Source organism: Vulpes lagopus, chromosome 21, assembly GCF_018345385.1.
Source record: "Vulpes lagopus strain Blue_001 chromosome 21, ASM1834538v1, whole genome shotgun sequence".
NCBI lineage: Eukaryota > Metazoa > Chordata > Mammalia > Carnivora > Canidae > Vulpes > Vulpes lagopus.
Genome location: NC_054844.1, coordinates 24,736,822 through 24,750,968, shown reverse-complemented (window position 1 = coordinate 24,750,968; position 14,147 = coordinate 24,736,822). Strand labels below are relative to the sequence as shown.

General features: G+C 36.1%; 1 protein-coding gene across 5 annotated transcripts in view; it reads left to right on the top strand.

Annotated features, from left to right (window-relative positions):
* ITPR2 (inositol 1,4,5-trisphosphate receptor type 2) overlaps positions 1 to 14,147 on the top strand; it is a 471,510-nt gene that overhangs the window by 125,612 nt on the left and 331,751 nt on the right. For all 5 annotated transcript variants that reach the window (XM_041735326.1, XM_041735324.1, XM_041735322.1 and 2 more), the window contains 3 exons: positions 2,929 to 3,080; positions 5,963 to 6,062; positions 6,595 to 6,755. In XM_041735326.1, the coding sequence (XP_041591260.1) occupies positions 2,929 to 3,080; positions 5,963 to 6,062; positions 6,595 to 6,755 (413 nt within the window). The remainder of the gene's footprint in view (positions 1 to 2,928; positions 3,081 to 5,962; positions 6,063 to 6,594; positions 6,756 to 14,147) is intronic.

The window sequence follows — 14,147 nt, the reverse complement described above, 5'->3', positions numbered from 1 at the left end:
ATTTGCCTACCACAGGACATCTTGGTTACTTCTGTGTTTTGGCAATTACAAGTAGAGCTGCTATAGACATCTATGTGCAAGTTTTATGTGCATATTTTGGTAAATACTAAGGAGCATGATTCCTGGATCGTATGGTACAGAGTATGTTTTATTTTGTGGGAAGCCACCAAACAGTCTTCTAATGTAGCTGGATCATTTTCCATTCCCACCAACAATGAGTGCATTTCTGTTGCTCTGCATCTCTGTCAGCATTTGGAGTCCTTCGTGTTTTGGATTTATCCTTTCTAATAGGTTCTAATGTAGTTATCTCATTGTGAGTGGCATCTCATTATGTAATTTGCAACTTCCTGATGATGTATGATGCTGAGCATCTTTCCATAGGTTTATTTGCCATCTCTATGTGTTTTTTTTTGTAAGGTGTCTGTTCAGATCTTTCACCCATTTTTAAATTGGATAAGTTGTTTTATTAATGCTGAATTTTGAGAGTTCTTTGTATATTTTGGGTAACAGTCCTTTATAAGATATATATATTTGCAAATATTTTCTTCTAGGTTGTGATTTGTCTTTTCATTCTCTTGACAATGTCTTTCACAGAACAGAAGAAACTTGTTTTCATGAAAACCAATTTATTAGCTGTTTCTTTCAGGGGTGGTGCCCTTAGTGTTGTATTTCTCTTATATACTCCTGTTTTTCTTCTAGAGTATCACATTCATTTCCCTTTCCTTTGCCTTGTTTCTATTTTTCCATTCCAACTATTGCTTTTTCCTTGAGGATCTTCCTCCTAATACATTTTGAGACTTGAAACGTTGGAAATAAACAGAACTGTACACATCTCAGCAGGGAATAACTAAAATTAAACCAAAATGTTTTCAAGGCCCTGAAGAATAAATTCCAAATGATAGAATTTCACTTGACTAGCTACTGTCAGAAATTTATTGGGGAAAGATTCTTAGCTCACCGCTGATCTTTAAAGACCCTTCCCTATCTCAAGATTCCAAGGAGCCTAAGCTGCCATCTCCCCCAACTCATTTTTCAGGCCAGGTCACTCTTAATGGATTATTTAAAGACACTGAGATTTTCTTTTCTCAGGATGTGAGGATGTTTTGGTCCCTCATAGATTTTGTCTTCAATTCAGACTTCCATACTTTCAATGCAGATCACTGTGAAAATACATCTCATGACCCATGAGAATTTTTTTCAGAAGACCTGAGGAAGGTTCTTAGCCATGAGTTCTTGCCCATCCTTTGAGGATTAACTCAGTGTTTGAGGGCTCAGACCAGGCCACCGGCTGTGGTTCGCTTGGACTGAGGTGCAGCCAGTTGAACCACCCACTGCAACTTCCTCTTTCTTCTTCTTTCCCTGTCCTTCTTTTTTTTTCCTCCTTCTCCTCTCCCTTCTTCTTTCCTCATCCTTCATCATTTCTAGGTAACTGCACTCATCTCTTTGTTTGAAGGAAGTGATAATACTCATCTTCCTCTCTTTAAAACTTTTTTGTAAAATTAGTGAAAACAGCAATGGCTTTGGTACCATGAGAAGCTTTGTGTAAATCCAAAAATATGGCTTGCTTACTGTTTCTGCATTTTTCCTTATATCTCTACATTCCCTTATAATGTACAGTAAGTATGCTTTTTTCCTGATCAATAAGCATGGTTTATACTTACTGTTTAGAAACAACTGTTATGTGGGTCAAACTACCTGGGGAGATTTTGCCAGACCCCTGCTTTCATTTAACTCTGAATTTTGGTCTCTGCAGAAGACATATAAGCCAGAGATGACAGGAGCTACCAGGTGCTTCTGGGCTAGGTGAGATTTAGCAGCTAACAGTCTTGCTCTTGTTTGGCAGCCCTAGTGGTTCCTCTCTGGTTCAGTGGTGCTACCAATTTGCATACCATTTACAGAAGACATCAGAATGAAACTGCAAAGGACATGATATTCACCATCTTGGGATGGAACTTCAAGTGAATATTTTAGAATGATTGGGTGTAATATCTCATTTTCACAGTGATCATTAAACAACTGCTTGTCATTGGGCATGGGCTGCTTTCCTTGGTCTTTTGAATACCATCTCTTTCCTACTTTCATTCAACTTCTTGTGATGGTACAGTGATACTCTCTTTTTTTCTCTCTCTCTACTTCTCTCATTTTAAAATTTCATCTCTTTGGATAAATATGTATAAGTAATTATATTTATGTAATTACCAAACTCATATTACATTTGCTGTATTGTATTTTGATTTCTTGTGCATTATATTCTTCCAAAGGGATTGAGACTTGGTACCATAAGTAAAAAATATATAGTTACCAATCTTGTGTGGTTGCCAGCTTAAAATGGAGTGTTTTAGAAATATTGAGTTTTACACTATCATGAAGGCTTCTGTTTTTGAAGATCCCATTTTATTTCACTTTATATGCCATTATACTATGTTTTTGGAATTAATTAAGCAAGCTGATGAACTGAATAGGAATATTGCTGTTGATTCCTTTTCTCTCCAGGTGAATGCCCCAGTTGTGTTCTGAGAGTTAGTTAGGAATTCTGAGACACTGCCATGTTGACTCTTAAGTTTATGAAATCTAGGTGATTCAACACACTATTTCTTGTCTCTGTTTCTTTTAAATGTGGAATGGCCAAAACTACTATGTAAATAGGTTTAAGACAGGGTAAGGGAATGCAACTATTCTGAATGTTAGTGCTTTGATAATTTGCCCAGATCAAGCCATCCCTCCAGGAGTGTGTGTGACTTAACACTATTGATAATAATTACCTCCAAGACTGTCAGGCCTGACCTGATTTTTCTGGATGATGTGAAACAGACATCTTTATAATCCAATGAAGAAATAACATGACAATTTAAACCTTATCTCCTAATTAATTGGAGAGTGTAGTAAGAAACCTGCTAAAAGTTAAATAACTTTGTACTTCTTCAATAGAGAGATGGGGATCTTCCAACTTCAAAGAAGAAACGCCAAGCGGGGGAGAAGATCATGTATACTTTAGTCTCAGTCCCACATGGAAATGACATTGCATCCCTTTTTGAACTGGATGCCACAACTCTTCAGAGAGCTGACTGCCTGGTTCCAAGGTAAAAATAAAAAATTTTTAAAAATATGGTTAAATAGCAACATTTCTTTGAGTAATTGTAATGGTAGGTAAGGAATTAAAATATAATGTTAATAGAATTTTTGTGATATCAAAAGAGAGAGCAAAGTAAAGAACCAGTGTGTAAAAATCACGCCTCTTTTGTGACAAGATTAACATAGTTTGTTTTATTATATAAATAATTAAAATGTATAGGACCAAATAAATTCTGAAAAATTCATAAGAATTATTTATTCATATTATTTGTATAGCCTTTGGTTACTAACATGAAAAATAATCTAGGAGCATTTCTATTAATACTTATATCATTTATTTCTATTATGTCAAGTTCCAGATTTCTTTCATTTACTCATTTACTCATTCATCCATTTGTTCATTTATTTAATCATTCAGTCAGTAGATCTTTATTGAACTTAACAGACATTGCCCTTGGCAGTGCAAAGATAACTGAAGAAACTTAAATTCAAATGAGGAAGAGATGCAATAGACAAATAAACATAAAATATCGGGTCAGGCAATAAAAATGCTTGGAAAAAGTGGGATGGGTCTAAATTGTCCTTGATAGAGCATTATTGGCCTTGGGAAGATGTCAGTGGTTATATTGAAGGTACCTACACAGGATGCAGACACTGTTGTGTAAGTTACTTTCAGGGAGGGTTGGTGTATTAGCAGTGTCCAGAAACACTGCTCCTTGAGCTTCCCAAAGTGTTTCCTGGTTATTCTTGTTCATGAGAAATGCTGCCCAATCTTGGCTTTGTATCAGGTATCGCTCTTGTTTTCCTGTTCCACTGGTTTAAGCCTGTGAAGAGATGCTCTCTGAGGGTCTTCCCTGGTCCAGGTTTCTGGCCTTCTCTTCTGAGTATTGGAATCTTACTATAACTTTAATCATTTTAGATTTTAACTTAGCAAAAATGGATTCCCTCTCGAACTCTAACCAAGGAAGTTTGCATATGGAAATGATAAAAGAATCTCACTATAAAGTGCACAGACCCATGATAAATGGTTAATTAAAGGTAAATTTAGTGGTAAATAGTGATTAATTTCTGATTATTTGAACAGGATTGGTTTGTGCTGTTTTAGATTTTTGAAACTCAGTCTCTATTGTATCTACCTTTATGAATGAGCAGAACCATGATGCTAAGTGAATCGCTCTTTCCTGGAGGCTCTTGTTTTATTTGGTTCTATCTTATTGGCCTTTATGATTTTGCCTCATGTTATATGATTTATGTCTTCTATTTCCTACCAAATTCTCAGCAACTCAGAGGCAAAGAACATACCATAGTGCTTTTTTTTGAACAGATATTTTTATACATATTTGTTAAAGAAATGACAATAATAAAAGATTCACTAAAATGAGAGTGTTTGAGGTGGCTGAAATTCTAGCTGTCCTTTCTCAGGTGTTCTCTCACAGTTTATATACAGTTGATTCTTGTTTTTCTTGGTACACTGAATTAGCAAATACTGAGCCACTGTTCCTAGAAGAAATAGAGGGTTAGGTTCCTGTGAGTCTCTGGTCACAGTTTTTTCATCAGTCAATACCACATAACCTTGTGTTATGTGTGCTTTGTTTATAGACACTTTATTTATTTATTTATTTATTTATTTATTTATTTATTTATTTTTTATAGACACCTTATTTAATAGGTATTGCTGATTCATTAACATGGAACTTACAGCCATTAGCTTTGTTTATAGACACTTTATTTATTTATTTATTTATTTATTTTTTTTTATAGACACCTTATTTAATAGGTATTGCTGATTCATTAACATGGAACTTACAGCCATTAGCACTGTAACTCATGCCTGAATGACGCTTATCTGACATGAGTATTTTCTCCATAAGGCACATCACAGGCTTGTCCTTAGGAACACTGGACAGCACTATGCTTGGGACTGTTTTAAATAGCAAGCTCATCAACAAAAAGCACAGAAATGTGGAAATAAATGGCACTAAATAGACCATGAAAATGACATTTGTCTATAGCATAAACAGAAATGAGAAGGCATAGCATTGCCTTATTCAGCCTCACTGGGAATGTGCATAGGGGCGTCTCAAATTTTTTGCCACTCTGTCCATGTCTGAGAATGGTTGCAAAAATGCCCTGACTATTGGTTTTGGGATTATTTTAGTGAGTAGATGGATTCATAAGTTCAGAATCTGCAAATAATGAAGATTGACTGTATATACTTTTACATGCATGTGACTAAGCTACAGAAGGGTCTACATTCAGATAGCAGTGTTAGCTGAGGTGGCTACTCAGTCAGTGGTTCTCACACTGGCATTGCCTGTAGAGGCTGCTAAAATACTCACTGCTGGCCCTACCTTCAGGGTTTCTGAATCAGTGAACTGGGATGAAGCCTTGGAATTTGCATTTTTAAAAAAGATTTATTTATTTGTTTAGAGAGAGAGAGAGAGAAAGAGAGAGATCCTGAGAGTGCAGGGAGGGAAGAAGTAGAGGAGGGGAGAGAGGGAGAGAAAGAGAGCGAAACCCAAGCAGACTCCATGCCAGAGCATGGAGCCCAACACAAGGCTGGATCCCACAACCCCTAGATCACAACCCCAGCGGAAACCAAGAGTTGGTGCTTTACTGACTGTGCCACCCAGGTGGCCCAAATTTGCATTTCTAACAAGTTCCCAGGTGATGCTGGTACTGCTGGGCCAAGGACCACAGTTGGAGAACCACTGGCCTAGGTAATAATACCACATGCTTTGAAATAGTCCTTGACTCAGAACTTTCTTAAACCAGACTGATCTATACTTGAGTCACTAGTCTGAAATATATCATGTATGAAACTGTTAAATGTGTTAATATGTAACTGCTTAATTTTTATGACCTGCTTTTTGTATTATTTTTCTTTTAGGAACTCATATGTTCGGTTGAGGCATTTATGTACCAACACATGGGTAACAAGTACTAGTATCCCCATAGACACAGATGAAGAGAGACCTGTTATGTTGAAGGTAAATGCTGTTGACAGTGGTTTAATTTTTAGCCCAGTGTTGTGTGATTAGGATCAGGGGATGATTGACATGTTCCTTACAATTCATTTTTATCAATATTAGAGATTATTGTGATTAATTTCATAAGTATTCATTCTGCCAGTTGCTTAGGTAGCTGAACTAAGTGGCTTGGCTGCTGTAGAGCTGTGATTCAGGGGATATAGCACAAATACCCAAAGAGTAGGAGCAGGATGTTATAAAGGGCAGAAGATTCCAGGAGTACATTTTCTCTACTCTGTTGACACTGAAGCAAAGGGCAAGTGTCAGAGGATATGGTTCTAGATGGGCTTTGGGAACAAGGCAGGAAATGGGCATGGAAAATCTATGTGTCCCTACAGTGTTTCACAGTGGAAGATGCATGTTGAAATCATTGTGTAGATGATCTATTCCTGTCTTATATTTCTTAGACTGTATTAAGATGTGTTAGTACCTGCAAAATATTGCATAATCATTTAAAAAAATAACTGATTTGAATTGAAAAAACACATTGCAGATTGGAACTTGCCAAACAAAAGAAGATAAAGAAGCATTTGCCATTGTGTCTGTCCCGTTGTCTGAGGTTCGAGACTTAGACTTTGCCAATGATGCAAATAAAGTGCTGGCAACCACAGTTAAAAAGCTGGAAAATGGCACAATAACTCAGAATGAAAGGAGGTTAGTAACTTTAAAATGGCTCTTAACTCATCAAGAGTCAGTTGTCAACTCTTGTGGTAAACCTCAAATGAATGAGTGACTCTAAGAGAATATTTAGAATGATCTCCATAGCAGCACACCTGCTTCCGAATGAGCGGATCAGGGTAAGTGAATGAATATAGTGACATTAAAATCTGGTGGAGTATTCGCTTTTTCCATTTTAGCTTGGCTTGAAGACAGTTGTTTTTTCACTTACTGATCTTTTTCCTTTTAAATGTTTTATAAATGACTTGTAATACTTTTGCTGCACCTTATTTAATGTTTGGATTTAAGAGTTCTAATAGTCCTAGAAGAAGTTTTATACTTTTGTATTTTTACTTATTCAAGACACATTTGTCTGCTCAGATACCACAAAATAAATATACTAGGAAACAATCTGCAAGGTGTAGCCCTCTACTCTTATAACTCCCGCAGAGAAACTGGATCCTTAAGTCTTCAACTCCGTTCTGGAAATAGTTGAGAAAGAGAATGCTACTGATAGCTGTCAATAATATCATTCCTGCTTTGTGTCAGTACTGTAAAAATATTTTATGTACTCCTTCAAATAGTCCCGAGATGGACATTATTCTCATTTTATATAAGTAGAGGATTTGATCATCTGTAGTTTCATTTTATTTATTTAATTTATTTTTAAAGATTTAATGTATTTATTCCTGAGAGAGACAGAGAGAGATAGAGGCAGAGACATAGGCAGAGGGATAAGCAGGTTCCCTGGGGGGATCCTGATGTTGGACTCCATCACAGGACCCCCGGATCACGACCTGAGCCAAAGGAGATGTTCAACCACTGAGCTATCCAGGCATCCCTCATATGCGGTTTTAAGGTCTCTATGTTTTCAGTGCATCAGAACACAGGCATTCTCTATATTTCCTTTCTTTTTTTTTTTTATTTTTTTTTTATTTTTATTTTTTTTTATTTATTTATGATAGTCACAGAGAGAGAGAGAGAGAGAGAGGCAGAGACATAGGCAGAGGGAGAAGCAGGCTCCATGCACCGGGAGCCTGATGTGGGATTCGATCCCGGGTCTCCAGGATCACGCCCTGGGCCAAAGGCAAGCGCCAAACCACTGCGCCACCCAGGGATCCCTATATTTCCTTTCTTGATGATCTGCTACATACCTTTACATTTGAACAAGAAAAAGCTATTTGTCAATTTCCCAGGCGTTCATACATTGGAACTCTCATCACACCTAGGGAGATGATAATTGGTATAAACACTTTGGAAAAGTAGTTTGACAGTCACTTGAAAGAAATGACTCCTCATATGAGTGGAAGTATGCAGAGTTTGTTCTGTGACTGGTTCATTTCACGTAGTGTAATGTGCTCCAGGTTCACCCATGTTGTCACATATGACAGGATTTTCTTCTTTTTAAAAGCTGATTAATATTCCATTGCATGTATAAAATAACATTTTCTTTAAATATTCATCCATCAATGGGCATTTAAGTTGTTTTCATATCTTGGCTATTGTTAATAGTACTGCAAAATAGTCTAACTATTTTGAGAGTAGAAACAGAGAGTAGAAAGGTGGTTGCCAGGGGCTGCAGGCGACAAGGGAAATGAAGATCTTGTTTAATAGGTATAAACGTTCATTTATACAAGATAATCTATTGTACAATATTGTGCCTGTAGTGAGCAATACTGTATTGTGCAGTTAAACATTTGTTAAGAGGGTAGATCTCATAAGTGTTCTTAGTGTGTGTGCGTGCGCGCGCACACACACACACACACACACACACACACAGAAGCAAACACTCCATGACTCACCAATTCTTCTAGGCTGAATGTTTTTGAACATCTGTCCAAAAGAAGCTCCTACACATGTGCACCAGGACACATGTTTAACTAAGAATGTTCAGCCTTATTATAAATAACACAAGATCTAAAATCGTAAAATGTTCATCACCAGTTGAATAGGTGAGTACAGTTTTGGTAAATTCACATGATGGAATACAGTATAGCAATGAAAATAAATGAACTACTTCTATGTGTAACAACATCGATGCACCCAATAAATTACATTGACAACTAGACACAGATATGTTCACTGTCATATGATTTGTACTGCTCAAAAGTGAGCAAAATGAAATTCTATTTCTTTGGAGTGCTTAAGCAATTGGCAGAACTATAAAGCAACGCAAGAAAGTAATTGTCACAAAAATCAGGATGGTGTTCCCCTTAGAGGGAAGGCATTCACAGAGGCTCCTGCAGTGTTCCATTTTCTGGTCTGGGTGGTGGCTTTATGGGGTCATCTTAGAAATATTCTGTAACTAAACATTTAGGTTTTCTGAACTTTTAGCTGTATATCTTATAAACAAAGGAACAAAAATCCAACTTGCTTCTTCCCACTCCTATCAATAGAAAAACATCATGAATATGCAAACAAATGGGATAGCTGTTTCTCATCTTTCTTTCTGTTCTTACCTGTTTTTTCCCTAACAAACATGGCTTTGAAAATAACTATTGTATATCCAATTGTACCTTGAACCTTCTTGGAGAAAATAAAGGCCAGAAGCTGAAACAACTGCCCTGCTCTTCTGGACTACAGATAATTAAATATCCACGCAAGATCAGGATATGTGATGGAATCTGCTTGTGCAGATAGCACTTTTTATCTGCCTGTTATTTGTCTATCAGTGCTTCCTTTTGGTGAATCCATTTCTTTATCTCTGTCACTCTCATATATGCACAGAAATTTACTCACCTCACTTAAAAAGTCTCCCTTGCTAGCAGTGAGGTGTTTCTTGAAGAAGGGACAAGTAAAGAACAGATACAAGCCCTCCCCCATTGCTGGTTGTAATCCTGAGCAAGTTGGTTTTTAGTTTCTGCCAGAGAGAATCTTGACCTCTCATGATGCTCGAAGGATGGTACTGGACCAGGAATGACCAGAGATCATGCATTTTTATTTTCCCTGCTTCTTACCCATGTTTCAGAGTGAGAAATATCAGAGCAAAGAGAAATATGCCTGAGAAATATGAAGTTGCAATTATTGATCTTAATTTAGTAATTTTAGAAAAGTCATCTCCCATCAAAATTTGTTCAAAGCTGCCTGTCAGTACAGTGGAACTTATTGGCATACTTGAATACATTTATATTATTTTCTCTGTTTTAGAATTCAATATAAAATTCTTTCTGAAAATACCTCACAACTCTGACTTTTTCCCCCTCTGGAGAATGAAGTTATTATTAGATCTTCTTTTACTCAAAACCAGAAAGAATGAGACAAGGTCAGAGGGAAGGTGTTAGAATATTGCAGATCTAGCTCCAAATGCCTGTGTTGTTTGAATTCTCTCTCAAGCTCCCCCTTTACTTGCCCCAGAAATGGCCCCTGGAGGTGCAAGCTCCTATGCTAGGCTACAAGATCCTCAACCTCAGATACTTTTCAGTGGAATTTTCTGATCTTATTGTGCATAGTCACACCAACAAAATAGAGAGTATTGGGAACACATTTGGAGTGGGAGAGGAGGGAGGATGGACAGGGGGTAAAATGGTGTTCAGGGCTTGAAGAAGGGACACATCAATAAACCAGAATTTCTGCACTATGTTTTACTTCTGAGGGTACAGAAAAAGATGAGCTCCTCAGCAGCATTTATAGTTCAGAGATATAATTAATTTATGTTTTTTGAATTCCTGGTATATGCCAGGCACTGGGCCATGCAGCATGCACACATGCTGATAATGTGATTGTGAACAGCACAGAGTATGGCCATGTCTTCATGCAGTTTACTGGTTTGAGGTTGGTTCTAATTCCCTACTATAGAAACTCAGGATCTAGGATAGTGGTCATTCCACATGGAATCACCAGATCAGATATCCTTGTTTGTTTGTTTTTTTCAGATCAGAAATCCTTGTAATTCAAAATTAATATCTTCCTTTAGCAATGTCACCTTTCCTTAAATTTTATTAGTCTGATGGTACTATTGCACTAGCTATCTTTTGTTTAGTGTTTGTCTAATGCCTCTTTTTGAATATCAGTTTATCTCAGATTTTCTGGTCATTTTGTTTTAGTAATGTCTCCTGTAAGCAGCAGAGAGCTAGATTTTATTTTTTATTTCTTAATATTTTAAAAAAGATTTATTTATTTTACTTGGGGATGGAGGGGTAGTGGGAGATGGAGATAGAGAATCTCAGTTAGACTCCCCACCGAGTGCAGAGTCCAATGTGGAGCTCGATCTTACTACCCTGAGATCACGACCTGAGCAGAAATCAGGAATCAGACGCTCAGCTGAATGAACCACCCATGCACCCCCAGGGAGCTAGATTTTAAAAATATAATCTGATCCTTTTCTCCCTCTAGTTGTGCAGTTTGTTCTCTCAGTCCTCAGGTCGATTTCTTGGGTGTTCAGAATGATTTGATGCTTACCTAGCTGTGTTTGAGGGATAAGACAAGCTTAGGGTCCCCCTACTATTCCACCATTTTAACTTCTCACCTAATTTGATATCCTCCATCTGGAGCCCCCATCTTCCAGTAATTCGCCAAAATGACCAACACAAATGGAAAGAGGAGGGGCACCCACTATATTCTCTAGACCTTTAAGAAGACATGGAGCTATTCCTTGGCCACATACATCTGAATGTACAAGAAAAATGATATTGTGAACATCAAGGGAATGGACACTGTTCAGAAAGAGGCACCTCACACACATTACCATGGTTACCATGGCAAAAATGGAAGAGTCTACATGTTACCCAGTATGCTGTTGGCATTGTCATGGACAAACAAGGGCAAGATTCTTGCCAAGAGAATTAATGTATGTATTGAGTATTAAGTACTCAAACAATAGAGATAGCTTCCTGCAGAGGAGAAGGAAATGATCAGAAAAAGAAGGAAGCCAAAGAGAAAGGCACACACTTTATGAGAACCGATGGGAAGGAGCCTGAGCTGCTGGAACTCATTCCCTATGAATTCACGGGATGATAGGTGTATAAAATATAAAAGACCTCAAGACAATAAATAAACAGATAGATAAATAAAAGTAGAATCTGATAGTCTTTAAATTATTTTGCATTTAAGAAATAGTGTGTTTGGATTTATTCTTTTTGTTTGTTTGTTTGGATTTATTCTAATTTTTTTCTTTAGCTTTTTTTCTTTTCCCTCTGCTTTCTTGCTTTCTGTTAGTTTGATAAAGTTTATATTTTTCTCTCTGTTGTTCCTTTTCCTCTACTGGTTTAAAAGCTTTGGGTCATGCTGCTATTCTTTAGCAATTGCCCATAAATTCTTGTCATACGTTTTTAAAAAAGATTTTATTTATTTATACATGACAGACACAGAAAGAGAGGCAGAGACATAGGCAGAGGGAGAAGTAGGTTCCCTGCAGGGAGCTGGATGCAGGACTTGACCCCAGGATCACAACCTGAGCCAAAGGCAGACACTCAACCACTGAACACCCAGGCATCCCTTGCCATACATTTTAACTGCATATTCTTTCCTACAAAATTTGAAGCTATTAAATATTTCTTTCTTCTGCTCTTGGGAGTAAAGTACCTCAGAATGGTTTAATTATGCTGATTTTCTTCCTCTCATCTTTCTTGGAAAGATGCCTAGATATATAGTTCTGTGTTTTTTGTTTTCATTTAAAATTTTTATTTTATAATAGTTGACATCTACAAAGGAGTATATGTGTCCTATAAATTATGATATACCACGTTTTTATTAAAAATTTTTATTTCTAAAATTTTTTTTCTATGGATTGTATTTCTCATTCTATTTTATCTCTTCTGCTTGCTTTTATTTCTTGCTTTTCACATCTTCTCTCTGGGTTCACTTTTCTTTTTGCTAAAATTTATTCTTTAAGCCATTTAGTGAAGGCCTATGGGTTATAAATCTTCTGAATTTTTAAATATATGAAAATCATTTATTTTACTGTCAATCTTAAATACTACTTTAATTATGTATAGAATGTTAGTTTTGACAGTTATTTTTCTTCCATATTTTAAAATTAGAATGTAATTATTTTCAGACATATTTTGTTTCCATTAAGAAGTCTTTTGCTCATACAATTTTTACTTTATTGGCCTTTTTTCTTTACTTTTTTGGTAATTTTTGTACATTTTTTCTTTGTCTTTTATGTCCTGAAGTTTTACACTGATGCGTTTACAAAGAAATTTTTTAATGTATATTTAAAAATTGAGGTACAGTTGGCAATATTAGTTTCAGGTGTTCAACATAATTATTTGATATTTGTGGATATTGTGAAATGATCACTACAATAAGTTTAGTTAACATCTGTCACCATACAGACTTACAAAATATTTTTTTTTTGTATGAGAGCTTTAAAGATTTATTCTCATAGCAACTTTCATATATAAGATACAATATTATTAAGTATTGCTGCTATGCTGTACATTACACCCCCAGGACTTAATTATTTTATAATCAGAAGTTTATACCTTTTGACCTTCTTCATCCATTTCATCCACCCCCTACTCTTCATCTCTGGCAACTACCAACCTGTTCTCTGTATCTTTGAGCTCATTAAAAATTTTTTTTTAAAATTAAGGAAGTTTAATTCTTGTTTTTCCCTACCTAATGTTTAAGGTATGCTTTTACTCTGTATACTTATGTTTTCTTTAATTATGCAGTTTTCAGCCATTTTCTTTCAAATGCTACTTTATCTTTTCTTTTTCTTCTCTCTCAAACCTCCTATTCAATATATGTTGGGTCCTCTTAATTCATCCTTTTTATCTCTTAACTGTCTCTATAATTTTCCTTTTTAAATCTCTCTGTGCTGTTTTCTGGATTGATTTTTTTGATACTGTCTTATAAATCACTCTACTTTTTAGAATGTGTGCAGAATGATTTACCTTTATTAATTAGACTTTTATTTAAGTGATTATAATTTTATTTCTCAGATTTCTTTTGATTCTTTTGTGTATCCACCTGTTCTTCATTCGTATCTGCTTTTTAAAGATATATTTGTCTTTTTTGTATATAATTGCTTTCTTTATCTCTTTATTGGTTGAAAAAACTAATTTAAAAGTGATTTTGAAATTTTCCTGTTACTTGCATTTTGTTGGTATTGACTTAGTCTCTTGAATTTAAAAAACGATTTATTTATTTATTTGAGAGTGTGTGCGAGAGAGATCCTAAATGAGGGAAGGGACAGAGGGAGAGAAACTTCAAGCAGACTCCCTGCTGAGTGTAGAGTCCATGGGACTCCATCCGACCTGAGCCAAAATCACAAGGTGCCCTGGCCTCTTGATTTTTACATACAATGGGTCTGGGTTCAAGTCCATTTCCCTTGTGTGCTTTGAAATTTGAATAAGATTCTTTTTACGTTGGTGGATTTTGCTATCCCTTTCTCTACATTTACTTATCTCCTCTCTCACTTTTGTCGTTGCCTCCACTTGGCAC